A 26,765-nucleotide genomic window follows, 5' to 3' on the forward strand; every position below is an offset into this window, starting at 1 on the left:
AATCACTGCTTTGTGTTTATGGCTTGATCTAGATAGCCACTTGGGTCCTTTTCAACTCTCAAATTTTATGATACCAAAGGTGGTATTCTCTATTTTACCAATGAGGAAAATGAGTTTGAGAGAGGTTCCATGATTTGCCCAAATCTATTGAATGTCAGAGATGGGATCTGAACCTTGATCAGCCTAGCCTTTCCACTATCCCACCTGTTTCTTAGGGCACTTATCTTCCTTTGTCCTTCCTTCTTAAAGAAGACTATGACATCAGGGAGATGATACCATAATATGCAAGTGAATGGTGTTTAAGTGAGGGAAGACTGCAAGCTCACCATCTCCCTTTCCCCTCCAGAGCCATCTGGGTCCAGGGGCAAGAGATAGATAACTGGAGGTGGCCCTAGACTCAGTGAGACACCTTGGCCTTTTTAAGCTCAGGTCTTCAACTTGAGATCGGGAATTTCCTCTTTTACCTAGATACCCTCACCCCACTCCAAAATATATATATATATAAATAAATCTGGGAGGGGAAGATCCTCAGGTTTCTGGCTAAAGCAAAAATGACTGCTATTTACATTCAATCTGAATCAAACAGGACTCAAACAATGACCAAATGGGGGTTGACCTAGGACCTATTGGTGGCCAATGAGATCTGATTGGTTTCAGTTTAAAACCTGGTCCTTAAGAAAAAACTCTAGCCAGTAACCTCAAGATATCTTGGGAAGGTTCCGAGGTCCAAAGAAATGGGGAAAAATGCTTTTAAGAGGTTATCTTAATGAACACTCCTCTCTTCAGACTCTATCTCTACCAGATTAAGCTTTCTAACACACAGTTCTGCTCATTGTAGGAAAATTATGCATGGATCCTCATTTTCTGGCAAGTAAAATTTAAATGCTTTGGCCTGGATTTCTTGAAGTCAGGGATCATTTCTTGTATCCCATATAATGTCCAGCATGGTGTAATATTGTAGGCATTCACTAAATATTTATAAAATGAATGAATGGATAAAAAAAAATTTCCTATTAAAAATTCAGGCAGTCTCTAATATATAACTTAACATATAAAACTGGATAAATTGAATTTTTAAAATCTGATTATTTTATCTGTATACTTTATCTTCCCAACCAGATTATAAATTTTTTAGGGATAGGGAATGTCATTTTTCTTTCAGATTTCTCTGTTTTAGACACATATATTATATGTAGCAGGTATCTAAAACATACTTTTAAATTATTTGTTTTTAAAATACTACAAATGGTTGTGGAAAGAAGGGCTTACCAACACATTGTTGGTGGTGTAGAGAATGAGCCCAACAATTCTAGAAAGCAATTTGGAAATGAATAGGACAAGTGAAGATTACTCAGAAGACCATAGGGTGAAGTAGATCAGACCTTAGGCCTAAATTTCAGGAAGTCACATAATCCCTATTCTCAGAGAACTATAGGACAGAAAAAGTCACACCTTAGGTCTAAGCTTCAGGAGATAGACAGTGTTGTTGACCATTAGTCAATGGTTACTTCCTTTTCAATCCATCCAATGAATTTAAAAATCAATATAGGAAGGGGGGTGTACTTGGGTCTTTTCTGTCATATAATCCAGTTTCATTTCTGCACTGGGCCACATACCATGCTGGACTGTCCAATTGGTATGCTTGGCAGCTTCTTGAAAGAACCAAATAAATGCTGTTTGTATTTGGGAATGCCTCCAGGTAATCAATTTGGGTAAAGGGGGTCTAGCACCGATCCCACACAGTTTATGGGGGCTTGTCTGGGATCGCATGATTTCCCCAAGAGATGGCTGAGGATTCTGATTTGAGGGTGAGCGCTAGTTAAGAGACTTTCCACAAACATTTCTGAGATAGGAATCTCAGCATCAGCCAAAGTGGAGGCACTCAAAAAAAAAAAAAAAAAAAAAACATAAAGCAAAAGTAAAGGCTCTGAAGAAGCCTGAGGGCAAGAGGACAGTGAGATAGTTAACTTATGGGCACATAATTCAGAGATTAGAGGCACTGCCTGTGCCTTTGGGCTGTTCTTAGGCTGAACTGGGACCCTGGAATCATGCTTAGTGATCCAAGGAAAGAGGTGGCACCTAGTAAGCCAGAAGGAAGTCCTGATAAATGGCACAGAGCAGGGGCATTCTGAAATGACTGCTGGATGGGACAATCTTGTCAGACCTCAGGATCCGAGCCAAGAAGTTGGTTCTGTGATTTACAGTATCACAAGTCATTAGACTGGAGCTACTTTCACTCACTCATTTCAGTGAAATTTGTTACTTGAGATATGATAGTAAAAGCAGTTTTAAAGTAGTTTTAATCAAAGCCCAATTTGTAAATTGTATGTAAATTGTAATCTCTTTGCACTGACTAATTTAATAGAAGATTTAAGAGTTTGGGAACTTTAGGAAAATCACAAAGCATTTCACTGCTACCTTAAAAACAGTGACAAAATCAGCCTGCATTTGAGTTATTGAGAATCAGACTTCTAAGGGCCCTGTCAGTAAAAACAAAAACAAAAACAAATGCAAACAAACAACAACAACAAAACAAACAAACAAAACCTGGTACTTAACCTTTTCCTGGCTCACAAAAGAGAAATGATTTGTGTGAATTTGAAAATAACCAAATGGCAATGCAATTTGTGTGGAACATTTAATTAGAATTCAGGGAGTCACTCTTCCCTGTGGAAGAGCTATGAGGGCTCTGGTTTCTGGCGAGGCTCCCGAGACAAGGCCCACACAGAAGAGAAGATGGCAGAAGAATCTAATGATGAAAAGAAGCCACTGACTAAATTTGAATTAGAATGGGAGACAGAACTGCGTTTTGAGGTGGAGGCAGTCAGCCTGCTGGAGCTCCTGGCCGGCATGGACAAGATCTTTGGCACAGAACTGACCCAGAACAAAAAGTTCACTTTTGATGCAGGTGCCACAGTTGCTGTCTTCACTTGGCATGGGCGTTCTTTCCAGCTGAGTGGGCGCACCGAGGTGGCTTATGTCCAGGACACACCCCTGCTTTTCTATCTTAACAGCCCTGGAACAGATGAGATGCCAAGCAGAGCACGAGGCGGAGCGAAGTCCTCAAGTGATGGTAGTGAGCCTTACGGATGTGGGCGAGTCCACAGTATGCCGCCTTTTACTCAATGATGCTGTGCGACTAGGCCAGCAGCCCACCTATATGGAGCTGGATGTAGACCAAGGCTCTGGGTCCATTCCTGAACCATGGGAGCTCTTGACATTGAGCAACCTGCTGATGTAGAGGAGGGCTTCTCTATCCAGGCCCCTCTGGTCTATCATTTTGGCTCCACACCACCTGGTACCAACAGCAAGCTTTACAATAAGATTACAGCATGACTGGCAGGTGACTTCAGTCAATGCTGTGAGGTGAACCGCCCAACCTCTGTCAGTGGCTGGGTCATTAACACCTGTGAGTGGGTCAAGGGCTCTGGTTACCAGGCCTTGGTGCATGCTGCTGCTGCTTCTGAGGTGGACGTGGTGGTAGAGGTGGACGTGGTGGTAGTGCTGGACCAGGAGCGACTGTACAATGAGTGGAAACGGGACTTGCCCCACTTGGTGCGTACTGTTCTACTCCCCAAGTCAGGAGGCGTGGTTGAATGATCAAAGGACTTCCGCCGGGAGTATAGGGATGAGAGCATCTGAGAATATGTTTATGGTTTCCGAGGCTGTTTTTATCCCCATGCCTTCAATGTCAAATTCTCCAATGTGAAATTCTACAAGGTGGGGGCTCCCAGCATCCCAGACTCATGTCTCCCTTTGGGAATGTCACAGGAGGACAATCAGCTGAAACTGGTCCCGGTTACCCCAGGGCAAGACATGGTGCATCCCCTCTTGAGTGTCAGCACAGCTGAGGGCACTGAGGAGAACATCTCTGAGACCAGTGTGGCTGGCTTCATTGTGGTGACTAGTGTGGACCTGGAGCACCAGGTTTTTACTGTGCTCTCTCCAGCCCCTCGCCCACTGCCTAAGAACTTCCTCCTCATCATAGACATCCGCTTCATGGATGTCAAGTAGGGATTTCTGCATGCGTCAGAGGGACCCTCCACAGATATCCACAGAGGGGAGGGCTCAGGTAGTTGGAGGCTCTTGTGGCCAGAAACTCCTAGGTAAAACTGGTTTAGTGGGAAACATTAGGAACTCATGGTAACCTGACCCTTTGAAATTGTATTTTCCTCTTGGTTCAAGAGAGGTAACTTGGCCCCAGAGTAGATCTGGGATCTCAGTTGGGATTTTCAAAAGACCTGGGAAACACTGACCCTATTTCACTTATGTTACTAGGTGGTCTATGTTCTTCCTTTTGGCTTTATATCCTTAACTTATATTTCACACACTATCTTTTTGTCTTTGTCCATGGTGGGAGTACAAATTGAAGGGCATCTTTCAGGAGAGTTCAAACTTAAAAAAATGATTTTTCTAGTTTTAATAAATATTTTTGCAGCCCTTCAAAAAAAAAAAAAAAGAATTCAAGGAATCTCATGAAGTCAAGTCAATTTAAGAATCTATTCTATCTCAATTTTAAGAATTGTCTTGTTTTCTAAAACAAAAAGGAAAACTTATTTAAGAGAATAGAAATTCTACCTGAGAATTTCCAAAGCTACAACAGAACTGGGAAACTGAGTCAGAAGGCATCCTTCTGAGTAAATTGTGGCATTTCTCTCAGATGGTGGGTTACTGACTTAATGATCCATCAGGCAATGATACACAATAATATACACTTAAGTTACTCAGAGGGATGCCTTTCTGAACTGTCACAGGTGGATGTCTTATTTGGGCAAGAGCTGGGAGGACAACCTTAGCCTCTCTTTAAGATGGGATTCTTTTTTTTTTTTTTAAGTTTTCTGCAAAACTTCAAGAGCTATATTTTCTTTTTTTTTTTTAATTTAATTTTATTTAATAATAACTTTATATTGACAGAATCCATGCCAGGATAATTTTTACACAGCATTATCCCTTGCAATCACTTATGTTTCGTTTTTTTTCCCCCTCCCTCCCTCCCCCCCCCCCCAAGATGGCAAGCAGTCCTATAAGATGGGATTCTTAAACTCAGTTTCCCAGTTCTGTTCCTTTGGTTCCCACCTGATTATTTCTAAGTCTGGCTATGAGGTGGAATTGTTACTGCATGATTAGTTGTCAAATAGAGCTAAGGATGCTTTATCCTGTCATATATGTGTTCTCAGGCTGAGACCCTGAAGGATCAGTTTTGATGCTATTATAATCATGTCCCTGCTTTTCCTCTTATGGCAAATTTCTATAACCACAGCAAGTGGTTAATAGAAGCCATGAGAACAATACAAGTATATAGGTGATATCTTGATCTTGAGCAATCCAATCATGAAGGCTTCTCTAGCTGCTGCCATAAAAACTCTTAACTTTGACTTTTTAGGGCAATAGTTTGTCTGTAAGACCCACTTTGCTTATCAGTCTGTTTGGATCATGAATCAACTCCTACCTCCCTTTTACTCACTGCTGAGAGGAAGCAATCTTATCATTCCCTGAATCTTCTCTAAGAAACAGCAGCATACTTTTCTGAATATGGCTGGATTTTGTAGAATCTGGATACCTAGTTTTGGCTATTGCCAAGCCTCTCAGATTCTATTCAAGCCCCTGACACAATTCTTCTCCAATGGGACCCTAATCAGACCAAGGCTTTTTAAGATTTTGAAAGCTAAACTGACCTCTCCCCCAGCCTTAGCCCTACCTAAAACCTTTTATTACTTCTCAAAAAAAAAAAAAAACCCAAAAAAGCAACTTGGTCTCTTTGGGGTGACCATCCTGCCTTAGAGCAGTGGCTGCCATAGTCTTTCTAATTGAGAAAGCCTAGAAGATCACCCTAGGTCACTCATTGGACATTTGAACGCCCACCAATTTCAGAGCATTTTTGTCCCCACCAGAGCTTTAGAATTGGAGAAAGGAATGAGAATGAACATTTATACTCATTCCAAATGTGCCTTTCATGTTTCACATGCTCATGGGGGCTATATGGAGAGAAAAAGGATTTTTGAAAGCTAATCATTCCCTCAGTAAGTGTGCAGGGAAACAATTAATGCAAGCTGTCCCTGGACCTAGAGAGATTTCTGTTAAGTTCTGTAAAGGACAACAGAAAAGGGATTCACTTCAGACCAAGGGACACAGGCTTGCAGATTCAGCTGCCTGTTTGCCCCTGACCATGACACCTTTAATTCCACAAGTCCTGACTCTTATACTTCCCCATATAGCTCCCAGTAACAAGACCCTGCTAAAGAAAGGGGATACACTCTTTCTCTTTCTGAGTGGTTTCAAATACCTAAGGCCAACTTCTAATCCCTAAGCCAGCTACTGGAAACTTCTCTTTGGTCTATACCAAGCTACCCATTTGGAAAATAAATGCTCTCCAATCCCTTGAGAGACCTATTTGCACTGGTCACAAGCTAGGAAAAACAAACAGATCTGTCAGGTCTGCCCAGTTTGTGCTCAACTAAATTGTGAAAGGGCTGCTAAACCCCCCCATCCTGAAGCCTAACTGGAGGAGGGGTACATACCCAGGGAAGGACTGGCAGACAGGTTTTGCACATATGCCCCCAGCCAGGGGTTTTTGTTGGCACCTGTACTAATTGGGTAAAAGCCTTCCCTTGTAAGACTGAAAAGCTCAGAGTTTTTACTAAAGGAGATCAAACCCATTTAAGATTATTGTCTCCACTCTGCCTGCAATCCTCTCTACCCAATGATTAATGCCTTTTAAACATTATGGTGCTTGCCCCCTAGACCATCTGAGCACTCCTTTCATTGTGTATAGGGCCAAATGTTCCACCCATTGCCCTTAATCCTTTGAGGAAACAAAAGTAGGAACTTGGGGGGAAAACGTTGTTATTCTAGGAAAAGCTGTCTGCATGTGAGACATTCATGAAAGCCTCACCTCCACCCTCCCATCTTCCTCTGGATGGGGTTCCTGGTTACTGTCCCTAGTAACTCTCATATTAATTCCACTTTTGTTTAATTTTTTTTGCTCACATTTAGTTTCTGCATTTTTAATCTACTTATGAGAGTTGTTTTTTCCAGACTCCAAACCATAAAATTTCAACTACTTGGTCAGCCTGACATCACCTGAAACCTGATTCTGACACTCAGCCCCCCTGTTTGCTGCTGATGCCTACAAGTCACTTGTCTCCCCCTCCCTCAGTCTGGACCCCACTGGGCCAACTCTGCGCCCCTTGTCAGCCTGAAGCAGCTCCAGAAGTTGAGACCTTGTCCCTTTGTCCCAAATGAATCTGGGTCTGGACTGCTTGAGGTGGGAAGGATGGGAGAATGGCCCCGAGGTCACCGGGCCTTGACAGTGCCGTGGTTCCCCTGATGATGCTGGCTGCCAGACGGCAGTCCGTGATCTGAGATGAGAGAAATGGTGGAAGTTGGGGGAAGCGGGGTCTGGTTCCTGCTCATTGCTTAAGCAGCATTATCCTGTCACCCGCTTGCTTACATTGCACAGTACATTTAGTCACTAGTTCAAGATTCTTTCACAAAATGGTCTCAGGAAAAGCTTCCACTGATGTGTGGGTGCTGGCTCTGAAGGGCAGAGGGCGGGTTACAGGGGATACTGAGGAGAGGGACGAGTGAAGGCCGAGGTAACCGGGATGTCCTGGTGGAAGCAGTGCGTCAGGAGTGGTGTGAAAGCGCTTCAAAGGGGTGAACAAGACGGGGGACTGAATGGCACAAGTGAAGATTTCTCAGAAGACTATGACTAAAGTAGGTCAGAGCTGAGGCCTAAGCTTCAGGACGTCCTGAGCCCCAGGAAGTAGACAGCGTTGTTGACCACTGGTCAGCAGTTACTTCCTTTTCAGTCTATACAATGAATTTAAAAATCAACAGGAAGGGGGTGGAGTTCCTGTATCTTTTCTGCTATATAATCCAGTTTTCGCTTCTGCACTGGGCCACACACCATGCTGGACTGTCCAGTTGATGTGCAAGAACAGAATAAAAATCTTGTATCTGAGATGCCTCCGAGTAGTCAGTTTGGGTAAGGAGTGTCTAGCATCCCTTCCCACACAGAATTATGTGGAGAGTTCTTATGATGTCCCAAATATTTCACCCAGAGATATCATTGCCAGACATATATTTCATGGGGGTCAATGACAAAAATAATACTTACAGTCATAGGCACCCAAAATTTTACTTTAGCATTTTTTGATAGCATCAAAGAAATAAAAACAAAATAGATGCTTGTTAATCAAAAAAATGACTAATTGAATTGTGGTATTTTAATGTACTGGCATATTATTATGAAAATTAACAAATTAAGAATCTATAGAAGCATAAGTTATATAAATTGATTCAAAATGAAGTAATCAGAATCAGGAAAACAAAAACAATATACACAATGGTAACAACATAATAACAAAACAATCAAAATTTAATACTATGAAAATAAAACAATCAAGCCTGACCCCATGGGAAAAATGAGAAGGTCGGTCTTCCTCTCCTTCACTTCTTTGCAAAGGACAACTATGCAAAGTGGAACACTGCATATAGCAGGGGTCCTCAAACTATGGGCCATGGGCCAGATGCGGCAGCTGAGGATGATTATCCCCCTCACCCAGGACTATGAAGTTTCTTTATTTAAAGGCCCACAAAACAAAGTTTTTGTTTTTACTATAGTGCGGCCCTCCAACAGTCTGAGAGACAGTGAACTGGCCCCCTATTTAAAAAGTTTGAGGACACTTAGCATATAGTATCAGATGTTTTTGGTATGTTTCTTAATTTTGCTGAAAAAAATTCCCCCCCCCCCTATTTTTTTTTAAATTCTTTGACATGGGTCAGGGCAGATATATTGAGAAAATTAGATTATGGGGGGAAAATATCAGAATTTTATTTTTAGAAAACCCAAATAGGGGAGGAATATTTAAAATTAAGTAGGCAAGATTTAATCTATTTACCCCTAGCATATCAAAAATATCATCTATATAATCCAGTTTTTAATTGCCATCTTTTTTCACTATCAATAGATAGATATCTGTTGACTCAATATCAAAAGATATTTTAATTCTTTTCTAAGAGTCATGTTCCTACTGACTTCCTTAAACTTTCACCAGGGTGCATCAAACACCTCTTCACTGAAAGCTCAACCCACCTCTGATTTTACCCATTAAAAACACCCTCTACCCTTTGTCCTTTCAATTGGCTGATTCTTCACAGAACCTCCATTTTAAGGAGGAAGCCCAGGTCAGTCAAGTCTTCAATCCTCTCTAGGTTGCCCTCTTTTGATTCTTTGAATTTTCCCTATAATCCCTCAACCCTTCTAAACTCCTCAGTATGTACATCTTCTCCCCCATTAGAATGTAAGTCTTAAAGGCAAGGACTGTCTTTTTACTTGTATGTATATATCCAGTGCTTAGTACAGGGTATGGCCTATAGTAAGCACTTAACAAAATCTTGTTGAAGGACTGCACAAGATTTATTTAATCCTGTAGTATTTTTTAGGTCAATTAGGCAACTTGCTCCCAACTAAAGATATCCCACACAGCACTCAGAGTTGACAGACATAGAAATGCTAAATCACATCTTTCTTAGGAAAAAAGATATAATTATTACCTGGTGATCCAAATGGCAGTTAAGATAGTGAATCCTTTGAGTTAGTTTTTCCACTATATGTTTGGAAAAACTGTATAGGTCTTCTGCACACACAGTCTAATGACATGGATCATGAAAATAAGTAGAGAGATTGAAAAAAAATTAGTTTTATTACAACTGTATATGAATAAATGTTTTACCTTTTTTAGCAGTTTGAAAATATTTGAGTACTGCATCTGGCTTCTTCAAGAAGTCAGGTGGCAAAATAGAGTGCTGGTTCATCTGGAGGGAAGGGTCTTGACCAAGTACATTTGTATAGCTGTCAGAACTTATATTATACAATATACAACCTTTAAAAAAAAAAAAGTCAATTGGCACTACTTAAGAAGAAGGAGAAGAGAAAAAAGACTGGGAGGGAATAGTTGTGTTCACATGCAACTACTCTACACAGATCCCTTCTGACAATTCTGAGCCTATTCAGAGATCACTGTAGAAAAGAAGCACAAAGAAAGCTTGGGATAGAAAGATAGTTCAGATTTGGAACAGTCTGGGTTCAAAGTGAGTTGAAGAGATATGAAATAATTAGCAACTACATTTGAAATAGTGACTGAGCATATGATGCAATAAAGGAAGCTAAGAGTTCTGGAAAAAAATTGTGGAGCAACCTGCATATGGGAGAAAGAAAAACATGTAAATATTTAGAGAATGGGAGCTACTAGTGATTCAATTAGTGATAAGGGGCTTGACTGGTTTTTAGAAATGTCTGTTTCTCTTATTTTCTGCTTATGAGGTATCACACAGTCATAAGAAGAAAACAGGAAAAACCAAGAACATATTATTTTCTAAATAAATGATAATATTTTCCTTTAAAAAAGCAAAGTAGTGATACCTTAAAAGCAAGTGAGTGATAATGTATTTTGGTTGTTTCAGTTCCAAATTGGCTACAGTTAGCAGAGGTGCAAAAGGCTTTGAAGAAATGACATAGGGTTTTTCTTTGCAACTCCAAACCATTCTAAAATAATATAAATGTGTAGGCTTATTTTATGTCCTCCTGAGATTTGTATCTCCTTTGACAATATTTATTTACTCTGGAAAAAATTTTCTTATTCAGACTAGATGTGCAAAGTTGATTGATTATAAAGGGTAGTATTCAAATTTTTTTTTTTTCCTGAAGGGTCATTATACTACAATTCCTTCTTTAGAATTTGTATCATTTAGTGCCACATTCGAGAGATTACAGCAAGACCAAAATTGCATATTCTAGACAAAGATATAAAAGTCTCCTCAAAATTATATTTCTATCAGCATGTACCTCTCAGATTTACAACCTGGTAGGAAAAGGATATAGAATTAGGTACTTACTTCTTGGTCCATAACGTCTTGACCGCAAATACTTATCTTGTGGTTAAGTTCTTTTAGAGCATTATTTAATGTCTCAGTTTGAAAATTAGATTTGAACACCTGGAAAAGTAGAGGTTAGGCTTTATTTCTAGAAGGATAATCTGGAGCTAAGATTAGTACATTGAAATACATTTTCTGATATATTAATACATAAAAAAGCTATTACTCTCCATTTGTTCTAAGCCTAAAACTCAAGCTCAAAATCATGTTCAAATTTAGCAAGTAGAAAACTGGCATATACAACTAAAGAACAAGAAAGGTATCAAGAATTTTGTTATATTTAACATCAATTGTGACATCTTGTAAAAGTTAGATTATTTCTCACTAATTAGAATGTTGGCAGAAAAACGATGAAAAGCATTTGTTAAATTTTTAAAATGACTCAAATTATGCTTCTTTTCTTCTATTGGCATCCACACAGTATGGCATGGTGAATACACAGTTGGTCTTGGAATCAGATAGACCTGACTGAAGTCTTGCTTTTATAGTGACTGTGTTACTTTGGGCAAGGTACTTAATCTCTCTGGGATCTAAGTCATTTAATTGGTCCTTGGCAATTCTCTAAGTTTCAAAGTTGAAGATAAATGCTGATCTGCATTGTTAGACAGATTTTCCTTAAATAAGAATTTTGTACACCAATAAAATCACAGGTCCAGATCAGATCAAAAGGGGACCCTTTCAATTTTAAGATGTCTTCATTAAAAAAAAAAAAAATCTAACCACTACACACCTGTTAGATTGGCTAGAATGACAGGGAAAGATAATGGGGAATGTTGGAGGGGATGTGGGAAAACAGGGACACTGATACATTGTTGGTGGAATTGTGAACAAATCCAGCCATTCTGGAGAGCAATTTGGAACTATGCTCAAAAAGTTATCAAACTGTGCATACCCTTTAATCCAGCAGTGTTTCTACTGGGCTTATACCCCAAAGAGATACTAAAGAAGGGAAAGGGACCTGTATGTGCCAAAATGTTTGTGGCAGCCCTTTTTGTAGTGGCTAGAAGCTGGAAAATGAATGGATGCCCATCAATTGGAGAATTGTTGAGTAAATTGTGGTATATGAACGTTATGGAATATTATTGTTCTGTAAGGAATGACCAGCAGGATGAATACAGAGAGGCTTGGAGAAACTTACATGAACTGATGCTAAGTGAAATGAGCAGAACCAGGAGATTATTATATACCTCAACAATGATACTGTTTAAGGATGTATTCTGATGGAAGTGGATCTCTTCGATAAAGAGAGCTAATTCAGTTTCAGTTGATCAAGGATGGACAGAAGCAGCTACACCCAAAGAAAGAACACTGGGAAATGAATATAAACTGCTTGCATTTTTGTTTTTCTTCCCGGGTTATTTATACTTTCTGAATCCAATTCTCCCTGTGCAACAAGATTCTGCATACATATGTCGTAGCTAGGATATACTGTAACCTATTTAACATGTAAAGGACTGCTTGCTATCTGGGGGAGGGTGTGGAGAGAGGGAGGGGAAAAATCGGAACAGAAGTGAATGTAAGGGATAATGCTGTAAAAAATTACCCTGGCATGGGTTCTGTCAATAAAAAGTTATTTTAAAAAAATCTATATTGGCATCATGAAATTTTTTATTATGAAAAACATCATAAATTATACAGTTTTCACATGTTTTATTTTATGTAAATATTTATTTTTATATATATGATTATAATATTGAATAATATTGTTCTGAAAGATAGTTTAATTTTTTGTATAGATGCAGCCATACAAGTAAAATGCTTTTTACAGATGCTTAATTGAATTTCTAATTCTAACTTGGTGGGAAGACTAGTTTTTCTTTTTGTTTTGAAAAATTAAGACATTGTAACAAAGGGAAAAATACTCAATTTTTTTTTTATTTTGGGGGCTCTATTATAATGATCTTTTTGGGAAAATATAAATAAAATTTCTTATTGATCTTTTCATATAAGCAGTGAGTGACAGAGGCTGGACTAGATTCCAGCTCTTGTAATCCCTAGACTAGCAGTCATTACCTGATACTCTTTTGGTAAATATTAAGGTATTATAGAGGCAGGTCCTTTGTCACTAAATAACTCATTTTGGGCAAGTTATTTCACCCATAGGTATCCCAGTTAGCCATTTGTAAAACAAGAACATTGGGCCAGAGTTGGGAGGTAGAGCTAGAAGGGGTTATGGTGGGAGCTGTCATGTGTAAAGTTCTATGAAGGTTAGCCAAGGGAGGTTTTGACTTTCTAATACATCAAAAGGGATGATTCAATATTTATCAAGCAAATAAAATTTACTGTGCATCCCACTGACCATATCTAGACACCATACCTGTCCCAACTCTGCTCTCTTTCACATGTGAAAATAATATTAATTACCAGCTATAAGGGAAACTTTAAATTGTTTTTCTAATAATGTTGATGGATTTGTGCTGATCTACTCCTATTTACCCAAATAGTCCTTGCTATGTTCAACAGCACACGCTGGCCATAGTGAAAGAGTTGGTTGGGCTGGATCACCAAGGGATCTCAAGGTTAACTCTACCTTTGGAAGTTAAATTCATAAGTTCATGAACATCTTGTTCTAGTCGAGTAATATAATATGCCACAGACAAAGCCAATTCTATGTCTCTTCATGCCATTCATTGGAGCATTGTTGCTCCTAAACATCCTTCTCCTCCACCCCCACCCAATTTTTCCAGATTTGAGCCTTCACAAAATAGAAAAAGAAGAATATGGCACTAGAGCCATGAGTCTGGTTAAGCACAGATTGGTCATGTCTAGCACAACTCCAAATTGCTGACAGGTTATTCACTAATTTGTGAAATTTCTCAGAGGATCTCACATCTCCTTCCATACCAACATACCCACTTCTCTCCACAGCTGGCCAGAAATCCCCAAGATAAAATAAATGGCATTAACCCATCAGTAAAAGAAATAGGAAATTCTACCTCTGCCTTGATATTCACTTGCAGATTTGTCAAAAATCGCTGGATTTTCTCTATAAAAATGAGATCCACTGATAGGTTATGGAATTTACTTTCAAATTTGTTGATTATCTCATTTGCCTAAAAAAAAAAAAGTAGAAAGTATAGGTCTAATTCTAATTTTTTCTAACATGAGAAAAATCTATATGAAAGAAATTTGAATTTTCTGTCTGAATTTAAAACAACCAAATCATATAATCTTAAAATGTAAAAACCTAGAAGATATTACTTTTACATTAGAATGACAGAATGTAAATGATTGGTACATTTGAATTCCCACCTGTGGGTCAAGAAAGATGTGCTTACCTGCTCTACATATTCATTCTCCATTTTCTCCATCTTCATCATGATAAAACTCTCAATAAATTCAATTCGTAAGGATTCCTTTTCCAGTCGACTACAAAATATGCTCAATTCATCAGGAGAGAAATTCCCTCCCTCTGAAAACAATCTGAAAGTAAGTAAGAATAAAAGTCATTCACACAGAACATCCCCCTCTTCTTGAATTTTTTAGTTACCAGATATAAGGGCCAGAGTCAAGGAAACTGCTTGTAGGCTACTTGAAAAAAAAAGGATAGAGATGGAATCTTCAATTTCATTGGTAAATAGGGCTTGTTCCCAGATGAGGCACTTTCCCTACCAAGGCAAGTTAGTACGTTCTCAAAAATGTATCCCTTTTGAGCAGCTGGCAGGTAGGAATGAGTAAAGGAAGGGAGAAAGGAGTTCCACAAACTATTGCCCAAAAGCAAAAGTGGCTTACTGAAATAGCCCAGGCAATAGAATTCAAGATGGCCATAGTAATTCATGATTTAGAAATAATTTATTTGTAACTGGCCTAGATGGTGTGCATGGCCAGGACGGACCTCCAGTAGGATTCCAGGCATGGTTCTGTGCTCAACTGAAGTAGGGCCAGCCTTATAAGCATTCCTGTTCACCCTTGCTGGCACCTTTGACATTAAACAATAACTCGACTTTACAGGAAGAAAGATACAAAGGCAGATGTTTTAACATAGATGGGGATCAGGGTTAGGTGACCACCCTCAGGGAACAGATATCCTTGAGAGCATTGTTGATCTGGCACTTTGAAGCCCAAAAGAAGTCCCCTAATCTAGCTGAGCAGACCCTTCTCTGGGCCCTTTAAGCTAAGACTGAGGGAGGGGAGGGGAGACTAGTCCTTTGTCCATTTCATTACCACCTGGGTTTGTACAGTGAACTAAGAATATCTGTGTTTTTTAAACAAGATTGTATTGGATCTAAAATTTCCAGGATTGGACTTAGTTTGCCTGCTCTATGAACATAGGCACTGGGAAGGATTTGGTACATAGGCTGTAGTTTGCAGAAGAGAGTTAATGAAGTGACCAGTCACATAGCCAGTACCTATATTTTCCCGGCTCTGAAGTCCATCTTTTTATTTGTTACTCCACCTTTCAGCTCCAGGTATTTTCTCTGGCTGTCTTTCCCCCAAGCCTGGAATGTTTTTCTGCTTTATCTCTGCTCCTGGCTTTCCTGGCTTCCTTCAAGTCTCAGATTTTAGAATCCTCTCTTCTGTGGAGGGGCTCCTTTAATTCTAGTGACCTGCCTCTGTTGATTATTTCCAGTCTATACTCTTCAGGGGTCCTCAAACTTTTTAAATATGGGCCAGTTCACTGTCCCTCAGACTGTTGGAGGGCTGGACTAGAGTAAAAACAAAAACTTTGTTTTGTGACCTTTAAATAAAAAAATTTCATAGCCCTGGGTGAGGGGGATAAATGTCCTCAGCTGCTGCATCTGGCCCATGGGCCATAGTTTGAGGACCTCTGCTAGTCTAACTCAATTGTTTGCACTTTATCTGTACCATTTGAATGGAATCTCTTTGAGAATAGGGATTTTACTTTTGTGTTCCCAGGACTTAGCACAGTGCCTGGAACAAATAGGCTCTTAATAGATGGTTATTATTGACTGCTTATACCTTCCTCTTATCTATAGGAAGAGAAACTAATGCTTATTTTAATATATGTAAAGTTTATATGTGTGTTTGTAAAGTTTACATATATGTAAAGATTGGGGAAAGAGAAAAGAGGAAGAAAGAAAACTAATTTTTTTTTTAAAAAGAGAGAGATCATTGAGAATAAATCCACATCTTACCTGCATTTTTTAAGAAAATCCATATTCGCAAGTCGGAGTTTCTCCATGTTCTCTTCTAGATAATGTCGGAAACCACGAAGGGATAGCTGTATAACGTCTACATAAGAAAGCAGCTCTCTGTTCAAATTGGAGCTGAACAGAGTCAGACTGTGACAAAAGAAAGAAAACCCATTTTAAAAGAATGAAAATTTCTGGTATTTTGTAAGATCATGATCCCAAAATAATGGCTCCAAACCACAAGCATGAAAATTTTGTGCACTCAGATATTTCTGTCTCCTTAGTCCACCAGTTTATTGCTACTAATTTTACTTCCACAAAACTCACTTTGGCAAAACCAATTCAAATGTTATCAGTAGCTGGACAATCTCAGTTCCTAGGTGATTTGAATACAATGTTCAAAATTTAGCATTTATATGGTACTTTTAAAAAAGTTTCTTAAAATGCTTTTTTTATACAAGTGTGATACAGTTATTTGAATAAAGTAGTTAAGAGTAGCTAGAAAAAAAGTATTTTGCATTCAGCTGAGATAGTGATCTCAAGGATGTATCCCAGTGAAGAGGGGACCCTGAAACTCTAAAAATCCCTAAAGGAGAAAATCTCCAACTCTGCCTCAGTGAGGGACTCTGCCCCGAGGAATAAACAGTTTCATCCTTGTTATCTGGGTGGGGTCAGCTCAGTCCTGAAACTCTCTGAATTCAATTCAAATACCAGCTCAAGCTGAAACTCAGCAATGAGCCAATTTGGGATTCCACCCACCAGCCCCCTTCAGCTTGTAGCCAAAGCTCCCATTATAAAAAAGCCAATCTAAAATCCTCTCTTTGCAGAGGTTCCAAACATGCCTCACTATGCCATGCTTGGGATGCCAAGGAGCCTCTGTCCATTGGAATACTCTTTCCAGTGCCATTCTTTCTTTAACCTCCCTTATTTCCCTAACCAGACTTTATGCCTCTCTGTCTGGATTTCTAACCTTACTTCCAATCCCCATAATAAATCCTTTTATCAATCTAGGTTTGGGAGTTTGTAAATTCCTTTACAGAGAACCTCTGCGCTTCCAGAAGGGGGTCCCCAAAACTACCTACTCTTGCGCCAAGGGGGTTCAGGGGAGCCAACCTCTCCATTTGGTTCCCTAAACCCCGAACCTGCCACTAGATCTTATCATTTAACTCCCTAACCACTAGAAACCCTAATCTCATTTTGGTTCCCTAAATCTAGACCAAATCAACAGGAGGACTTTGGGGAAGAGTATCAGTTTAAAAAATAGGTCTTTAGGTTAAAACAAAGGAAAAGGATCAATTAATTCCTGGATAGTAAAAGCCTAGTTCTGCTCTCCCCCTGAAATTTAAGACCAGTGATTCTGTCCCCAGTTCAGAGTGTTGGCTCCCTTACTTCCGACTGGTGGTGGTGTTGAGGAAGGCTTGCTCTATGCTAAGCATCCAATTCCGGAAGTTTTTGTTCTTGGTGTTTTGTTCTTCATGGAATTTGTAGAACATGATTCTCTCTCTCCTCAGCATTTCTAAGATGCTGGTACAGTGACGGTCCAGCCGTTCTTGGTGAAACAATATCTCCGCTGCAAAGGAAGGAGGGCCATTTGTGAGCCTGCATTACCTCTCTTGGTAATTCCTTCCCAGACAGACTGGGGGAACATACAGATTCCCAAATAGGGATACATGATGGCAATTATGCACTGCTCTCACCAGCTGGGAGTAGCCAAAGAATTAGTAGGGAATGTTCAGAGTCAAAGAGATGACCCACACTGAGAAATGTTGTTCAGTACAAGAGGAAAGAACACGGGCTCTGGAGTCAAGAGGATGTGTATTTAAATCTGCTTCTGATGTTTATAAACTGGGTAATCACTTAGCATCCATAGGCTTAATGTTTTCAACTATCAAATGGAAGGACTGGGCCAGATCCGTCTGTCCCTAGATCTCTGTGTTCCTATAATCTGAATGTAATCTTTTTATTCAAGAACTTAAAGTATAGCCAGATGAATACCTGTAGAACCTGATAGAAATCACCAGTGTACTATATCATTGCTCCATGGACTAACTGGAGCTTTAATGTCCCTGGAAAAGATAGTCTCCTTCTCTCTTCCCTCAGCCTGACAGATGCGGGGTGGGAGAAAGTGGCAATTTCTCAAAGAAATGAGAAGTGAATAATGTACATTGTGCTTTAAAAAAAAAAAAATTACTACCTCTATTGAGCTTTAAGATTTCAAAACACTTTCCTAACAGTAAGCCTAAAGTAGCTAGAGATTATCCTCATTCATTCTTGGACATCCAGTGTCTAGCACAAGGCCTTCTAGATAGCAATTAGTTGTATTTATTTAATTATTATTATTATTATTATTTGTTAATTATTAACTTAAATGATTAAGTCTGTCTGAGGCCCCATCCAGCTGTGATTCAAATAAGAGTTCTGAAGTTAACCTCCTGCAAGAGCTGCAACTCTCCACTAAAGAGATTCTACCTCCCTGATTCACTGAGCTTTTATAAGTCATCAAGTGATAACCGAGGTGGTAGAGTGGATAGAGTACTGGGCCTGGAGTCAAGAAGTCACATCTTTCTGAGTTCAAATGTGGCCTCAAATAATGTGACTCTGGGCAAATTTAGCCCTCTTTACCTCGTTTTCTCATCTGTAAAATGAGCTGGAGAAGGAAATGGCCATCCACCTAGCATCTTTGCCAAGAAAAACTCCACATGGGGGTCACAGAGTCAGACATGATTGCACAAAGTAAGTATCATTTTAGGTACATACAATACTTTGATGGATCTGGCATTTCATTGGAGTTGGCAAACCTTCCCTTAGGGAATGCATGCCTTCAATTCTTAAACTCTATTGAAACAATAGCAAAATGGTCCTATAGCTTTGAGTCCAGCAGAAACTGTAAGTGTGCAACCTCTGCAGAACTGGGGGAAGTGTGAGAGTTATATTCACATATTGATCAAGACTGTCACTTAAAAGACTTTAAAACAAAGTAAAAGAAAGGGCACCAAAAAAATCACCTTTTGGGGAAGAAGGATGGAAATTTTACAGTTACTTTCCACAGTTTACTAAAAGGTGCTAAATAGACTACAGGTGTTAGGCAGACTGATGTAATTAATTAACAAAGTATAATCATAAATCCAAGAAAAATTTGACACAGGAACATTTCACAGTGTGATTTTTTCATAAATCTAGAGCCTAAAGGAATCCTGGAGGTTCTCTCATCTAAGCATTTCACTCCACAGCTGAGGTGTAGAGAGAGGAAATAATCTGCCTGTAGTCACACAGGTAATCAACCAGTGGCAGAGCTAATATTAGCATATGGGTCCTCTGACTCCAAATTTATCTATTATCATGTGGTCTTGCCTCTTTGGAAAGAATTAAAGGAAAAGTGAGATTGTACCTGCTCTGACATTGTGGATTTCTGTCTTTATTTGTTTGGCTCTTGGTTTATGTATGTGGAGACGCAGCTTCAGTTCTGAATCCAGCTCATCAGTCTTTGCAGCCATGATCATCCTGGATTTGGCCAAGGTCTGACCAAACCACTTCTCAAGGTGTTCAAAAAACTCAAGGCAGATTCTGGAATCAAAAGAAAAAGAATCTATTTTAGGAGATACTCCCCACATGATCTGGACTTTTATTTTCAGAAAAGTCAGTTTAGGAAACATAAAAACACAGTAAAGTCACATAAAGGGAACCGAATTTACTTGGTAACTATTTTTAAAAGCCATAAATTCTGTTCCAGCTTTCTTCAGCAGAATCCTACCACATTTCTCAATTCAAGGAACATATTATTAAGTGCCTACTACATTGCACTGAAGATGCACAAAAAGAAAAAGAAGAATATCCTCTGCCTTCAACAGGGTGACATTTTATTGAGAAAACAAAGAATATATACAAAATAATTCAAAGAAGAAATCATGCTCACTAACTTTTCACAAAAATTAGGAGCTTTGAAGAAAGCTATCTTTCTCCCAGTGGGTAAATGTCATGGCTGGAAGTTGGGCTTCCTATGACTTGAAACCAATGATTACAAATAATTTCTGGTCAGACTGCTGTGTTGTTTAGTTTTTAACCATCTAAATCATCTCTCTCCTAGCTCAGAATATCATCCCCTTTTCTCATTTATTTCAGATACATCATTTCTAAATTTTCAACATTGTAAAGTTTTACCCTCTAACAAATCCCAGTCCAAAATACTAATGGAAGGATATTCCTACCGTTTTTTTAATCCTGAAAACAATTGGGATGGTAAAATCACATGTTTCAGGCATGCAACAGTATCCTGAGGAATGTCTTCTGCTGATATAGTATCAACCAATTTACTTTCACTTTCTTCACCAAATGAAAAGACCAAATACTTGTTTCCACTCGAAGTTGTGAAGGACTCCAATACTCCAGTACTTTCCATTGTACTCTCCTGTTCTGATATGATCCCAGGTTGAACCTTGGCAGATAAGATGGTTTTAGCAAATAGAAGCATGAACCTTGTAGCAAAGCTACAACCTAGGGTAGGATGACTGGGGCTTCCCCTCCCCAAAGCACAAAATTTAGAGAATATTTTTGGTCTTTCAGCAATTGGAGACAACTGAATTCAAAAGCTAGTTAGCAAATAACAGGAAGCAGTAAACATGTCCTTTTCCTTCCCTACACTTCAGGTGAGGTTTCTCTAGCTTCATATCACCCATGCTTCTCCTACTAATCACTGGCCATCAAGTATCTGGGGCTCTGACAAACCTCTCACATGAATTATGTGTTTTATTCAGCTTGCCTCAGGAGTAAATGGGTGCAAGAGTAAATCACCCAAGAATCATGTCTTACTAATATTTATGCTCAGATTCATACTTTATGCAGTTAGCAGCATTATAAAAACAACTTTTATTTCTTTAGCTAAAGATGGGGGATTGACGAGAGGAGAAACGCCAAATGAACAATCCGGTGTGATGCAATCCAGCAAGCGTTTATTAAGTATCTATGATGCACGACAAGAGATCATGGCCTAGCAGTTAAGAGTACTGTTCTGGAAGACCTAGGTTTAAGTTGTACCCATGAAACATATTGGGCTGTGTGACTTTGGACAAATCACTTGTTAACCTTTTCAAAGGAGTTCTATAAAGGCATCAGTTAAGTATAATGGGAAAAGCATTGAAGAAAGGATACCAAAGGAATTCAGGAGTCCTAAACTCCACTTTGCAACTAAGAAGCTATGTGAATTTGCTCAAGCCACTCCCACTGTGTTACTGCTTAGCCATTGCCCCCCAAGCCTAGAGGAGTTGAATCTGCAGTTTGACTTATTTTTCTATTTTGCCTTGTATGTGTGTGTATTTGGGGGTGGGAAGGAGGAATGGGAATGTCTAAACTTTTCAGTCAATATGCTTTAGGATCTTAAATTAATTTTCCTCTATTTCCTTATCATCTTATCAATTATTAAAAATGAAAGCCAATTTGAGAAATAGTATTTGCAACATTATGATTATAGAGTTTTGTTGAGTCAATTTATTGCAACAAAGATAATAAAAAACAGTATGATCAAGATTGAAAGGACTATAGAAAGGTAGGCTCCATGATGGGTTTAACTATTTTGGGAAGCAATTTGGAATTATGCCAGAAAATCATTAAATTATTCATATCCTCAAAATAAACCCACATAAGTCATCAGCATTCTTATATATCACTAACAAAATCCAACAGTTAGAGTTACAAAGAGAAATTCCATTTAAAGTAACTACTGATTTATAAAATATTTAGGAATCTATCTATCAAGGGAAAATCAGAAACTTTATGAGCAAAACTACAAAACACTTTCCATACAAATTAAGTCTTCTTTTTGTTGGAGAATGATTTGAGTTTGTTACAAAGTAGGGTTCTATGAAGTACAAGATAGGTTGGAAAAATAAAATGTGATCAAAAAAAGATAATATAATATATTAATATGATTAATATTATTATGTAAAATAATATATAATAAAACATACACATCAATGATATTGTGGCTGGGCTACTTTGCTATGATAAAAATGAAAATGTTTCCTAAATTATATTAATAGGATTAAAGAAATACTGACTAAAAATACTTTTGGAAGTTGACAAAATGATAGCAAAATTTATTTCTCAGGAAAAAAGCTCTTTAACTTTTAAGGAAATATAATCTAAAAAATTATAAATGGGGACAGCACTTCCAGATTCCAAATTATACTACTGTGATGTCTCTGTCCTCTTGGCAGGTAGTGTCCAGAAGATGCTGCACTTTGTATGTATAAGGGAATATGACTATTGATGGGCTGAGAGAAAGCTGAGCCATGATGCTGAATGACTGTAAACAAAATTCCCTTCATTTTTGTTGGACACACATTTTGAGAGAAGACCTTTAGAGAGAAAGATTGGGATTTCTGAATAATAGACTGGAATCCCAGAAATCTTAAAGACATGTAAAGGAAGCTAGCATCCCATGAATGTCTATTCACTTCCAGAACCTAGAGCCCAAGAGACTGTTGACAGCAGACTTACCCTCAGTGATATTCTTCTCTCTCCTGGTTCAAAATGAGACCTTTGCTCACTCACAGATAAGGATTTTATTTATTTTTATGTATACTTTTTGGCATATTTTAATATACATAACTTTTCTGATTTGTTTATCCTTTCTATAATAAAGAGATTTACTAGTTATTCATGACAGTCTTTGATGAAGAGCTTTTGGTGGGATAGCATTAAGCTGGTGAGCATGAGCTAAGAGTAATCTTCTCCTTTGAAAGTGATCAGGGAAGTGACTTTTGTTTTGAACCCCTTAGACTTAAAGCCCAAGATAGTTGAGATGTGGTGAGGATAGCCTGAGATAAAATAGCCCTGGTGGTCTTGGATATTACCTCTTTTTCCAGACAGACTGCTGGAGATAAGACTGCTAGGCATATATTCCAAGGAGATCAAAGATAAATATGAAAATAAAAATCTTGTGCTATGAGAAATAAGCTGGTCGGTTTTTTAAAAATATGGAAAGACTTGCATGAAATAATGAAGAGTAAAATGAACATATCCAAAAAAATATCGTATACAGTAACAGCAACACTGTTTAAAGAATAACTGTGAATGACTAAGTTACTCAAACCAATTACAAAGATCCTACAAGGAAAATGCTATCAATTTCCACGGAAAGAATTGATAAATAGAAGTATGCCTGTTAGGATTTTACATATATATGTGTGTGCATACATACAAACATATATTTGTATTAGTGATGGCCTTTTCTCATATGGGGTGGAGAGGGATGGAAACAATTGAGAACTTAAAATGTAATTAAATATAAATAAAACTTTAAAATATAGATCCTATTATACCAAAATTCCTAAAGCAGCATTTTTTTTAATAGTAGCGAAGAATTGTAAAAGAAGTTAATTTCTCTCAACTGGGAAATGCCTAAACATATAATAGTACATTAATGAAATAGAATATTACTGTACTTTAAGAAATGATTATGTGGATCATAACATATCATTGTCACTCTTTTTGTTGTTTGCTTGCATTTGGTTTTCTTACCAATTTTCTTTCCCTTTTGATCTGATTTTTCTTGTGTAGCAAGAGAATTATATAATGTTTACACATATTGGACTTAACATATATTTTAACATGTATGACATATACTGGATTGCTTGCCATCTAGGGGAGGAGGTAGGGTGAAGGAGGGAAAAATCTGAAACACAAAGCTATTCAAGGGTCAATGTTGAAAAATTATCCGTGCATATGTTTTGAAAATATAAAGCTTTTTAAAATGATTATAAAGAACACTAGAGAAGCATGGGAAAACCTACAAACTAATAAAAAGTAGCCAAGAAAACAATAGTTCCAAAGTCTACAACAATATAAATGGAAAAAACAACCAAACTGAATCCTTTGTCGTTGTAGTGATCCAGCTTGGCCTCCAAAAAGAGAGAAAGTATATTTTCCTCCCTTTTTAGCAGAGGTAGAGGTGATGGCTGTGAAACACTATGTGTAAAACAAGATTTAGTTAATATGTTGTTTTAGTTTTGCCAAAATACTCTTCTCCTTTCATCCCTCCCACACACTTGTTTATCATATTGTTGAAGTATGCCCCCTTTGAGAGGGGCAAGAAGAGGAACTTATCTGGAAATGAAGGCAACATAAAAATAAAAGATATCGATAAATTTTTTTTTAAGGTATTGCCTTGTGTTTTTTACTGGACTAAACTTTGTATGATTTTCATGAGCCCTAAAGTAATCAATCAATATTTATTATGCATTTACTATGTGCCAGGAACTGTGCTAATCCCTGGGGATACAAAAAAGAGGCAAAATACTGTCTCTGCCCTCAAGGAGCTTACAATCTAACAGGGGAGATAACATAAAAACAAACATATTCAAGGCAAGCTATATACAGGATAATAAGAGATAATGAATAGAGGGAAGACCTTCAGTAAAAGATAAGGTTTTAGTTGGTTCTTAAAGTAAGCCAGGTAGGTCCTTAGAGTGGAGAAAGGAGAGGTGTTCCAGGCTTGCAGACAGCCAGAGAAAATGAAAGTAGACTAACTCACCTCGAGAGAGGTGAGGGCTTCCAGGCTTTCCGGCATCTGGTTCCCTGTCCATTCTTCTAAGACTTCAGAGCTTTCTTCTGGGGTCTCCAGCATTTCAGTTTCCTGGAAAAGGCTCACTTTGGACATCTGTGTCTCCTCACTTTCGAGTATGATGCTTTCTTTCAAGCTCTTGGCATCCTCCTCCATTTCTGAAGCTGAGTGCTCTTCGATTGCTCTTGCCTCTTCTGGAGGCAAGCTGGCATTGCTTTTACTTTTTCTCTTGTATATTATCTCTTCACTCTCAGAAGGAGATATCTTGCTTTCCATGTCAAGCTTGAAGATTTTTTTAATGATATCTTTTAGATGAGAGGGACTCTCTTCTAGAACCTCATCTGTTGTTCCAAAATATAAAATACATGAGTAGAAATAATGATAAACATGAACTGAGTTTGAAACCAAAGAAAAACATGGTTTAAATTTTACATTGCAAAGATGTTACCTGGGTCTCTAAACTTTATTATCACCTCACCATCTATGCTCTGAAAGAAAAGAACAAGTATATGATTTAATCTTTTTTTAATAGTTTTTTTATATACAAAACATATGCATGGGTAATTTTTCTTTTTTATTATAGCTTTTTATTTACAAGTTATATGCATGGGTAATTTTACAGCATTGACAATTGCTAAACTTTTTGTTCCAATTTTCCCCCTCCTTCCCCCCACCCCCTCCCCCAGATGGCAGGTTGACCAATACATGTTAAATATGTTAAAATATAAATTAAATACAATTTAAGTATACATGTCCTAACAGTTATTTTGCTGTACAAAAAGAATTGGAGTTTGAAATAGTGTACTATTAGCCTGTGAAGGAAATAAAAAATGCAGGTGGACAAAAATATAGGGATTGGGAATATTATGTAATGGTTCATAGTCATCTCCCAGAGTTCTTTCACTGGTTGTAGCTGGTTCAATTCATTACTGCTCTATTGGAGCTGCTTTGGCTCATCTCATTGTTGAAGAGGGCCACGTCCATCAGAATTGATCATCATATAGTATTGTTGTTGAAGTATATAATGATCTCCTGGTGCATGGGTAATTTTTCAACACTGACCCTTGCAAAAACTTCTGTTTCAACTTTTCCCCTCCTTCCCTTCATCCCCTCCCCTAGATGGCAGGTAGTCCAATACATGTTAAATATGTTAATGTATATGATAAATACAATATATATATATATATATATATATATATACATATATATGCATATATACATATATACACATATATTTATACAGTTATCTTGCTGTATAAGAAAGATAGGATTTAGAAAGAAGGTAAAAAAAAAAATAACCTGAGAAGAAAAAACAAAAATGCAAGCAAGCAATAACAGAAAGAGTGGAAATGCTATGTTGTGGTCCATACTCATTTCCCAGTGTTCTTCTCTGGGTGTAGCTGGTTCTGTTCATTATAAATCAATTGGAACTGATTTGGATCCTCTCTTGCTGAAAAGAGCAATGTCTATCAGAATTGATCATCATATAGTATTGTCATTGTATAATGATCTTCTGATTCTGCTCATTTCACTTAACATCAGTTCATGTAAGTCTCTCCAAGCCTCTCTGTATTCATCCTGCTGGTCATTTCTTATTGAACAATAATATTCTGTAACATTCATATACCACAATTTATTTAGCCATTCTCTAATTTGTGGGCATCCATTCAATTTCCAGTTTCTAGCCACTATGAAAAGGGCTGCCACAAACACTGTGGCACAAACAGGTCCCTTTCCCTTCTTCAATATCTCTTTGAGATATAAACCCAGTAGAAATGCTGCTGGATCAAAGGGTATGTACAGTTTGATAACTTTTTGAGTATAATTCCAAATTGCTCTCCAGAATGATTGGATCCTTTCACAACTCCACCAATAATGCATCAGTGTCCCAGTTTTCCCACATCCCCTCCAACATTCATCATTATTTTTTCCTGTCATCTTAGTCAATCTGAGAAGTATGTAGTGGTATCTCATTGTCTTAATTTGCATTTCTCTGATCTATAATGATTTGGAGCACCTTTTCATATGACTAGAAATAGTTTCAATTTCTTCATCTGAGAATTGTCTGTTCATATCCTTTGACCATTTATCAATTGGAGAATGGCTTGATTTCTTATAAATTAGAGTCAATTCTCTATATATTTTGGAAATGAGACCTTTATCAGAACCTTTAGCTG

General features: G+C 38.1%; 1 protein-coding gene and 1 pseudogene across 1 annotated transcript in view; one reads left to right on the forward strand and one right to left on the reverse strand.

The window, feature by feature from the left end:
• CCDC180 (coiled-coil domain containing 180) overlaps positions 1–26,765 on the reverse strand; it is a 131,603-nt gene that overhangs the window by 36,683 nt on the left and 68,155 nt on the right. The window contains exons 17-26 of the mRNA XM_051980269.1: positions 25,037–25,076; positions 24,559–24,929; positions 20,237–20,463; positions 19,420–19,595; positions 17,421–17,601; positions 16,035–16,181; positions 14,217–14,361; positions 13,875–13,991; positions 10,900–10,998; positions 9,559–9,654 (exon numbers count right to left, since the gene is read on the reverse strand). Of these exons, the coding sequence (XP_051836229.1) occupies positions 9,559–9,654; positions 10,900–10,998; positions 13,875–13,991; positions 14,217–14,361; positions 16,035–16,181; positions 17,421–17,601; positions 19,420–19,595; positions 20,237–20,463; positions 24,559–24,929; positions 25,037–25,076 (1,599 nt within the window). The remainder of the gene's footprint in view (positions 1–9,558; positions 9,655–10,899; positions 10,999–13,874; positions 13,992–14,216; positions 14,362–16,034; positions 16,182–17,420; positions 17,602–19,419; positions 19,596–20,236; positions 20,464–24,558; positions 24,930–25,036; positions 25,077–26,765) is intronic.
• LOC127550941 (polyribonucleotide 5'-hydroxyl-kinase Clp1-like) lies at positions 2,737–4,954 on the forward strand (annotated as a pseudogene).

This window comes from Antechinus flavipes, chromosome 2, assembly GCF_016432865.1.
Source record: "Antechinus flavipes isolate AdamAnt ecotype Samford, QLD, Australia chromosome 2, AdamAnt_v2, whole genome shotgun sequence".
Lineage (NCBI taxonomy): Eukaryota > Metazoa > Chordata > Mammalia > Dasyuromorphia > Dasyuridae > Antechinus > Antechinus flavipes.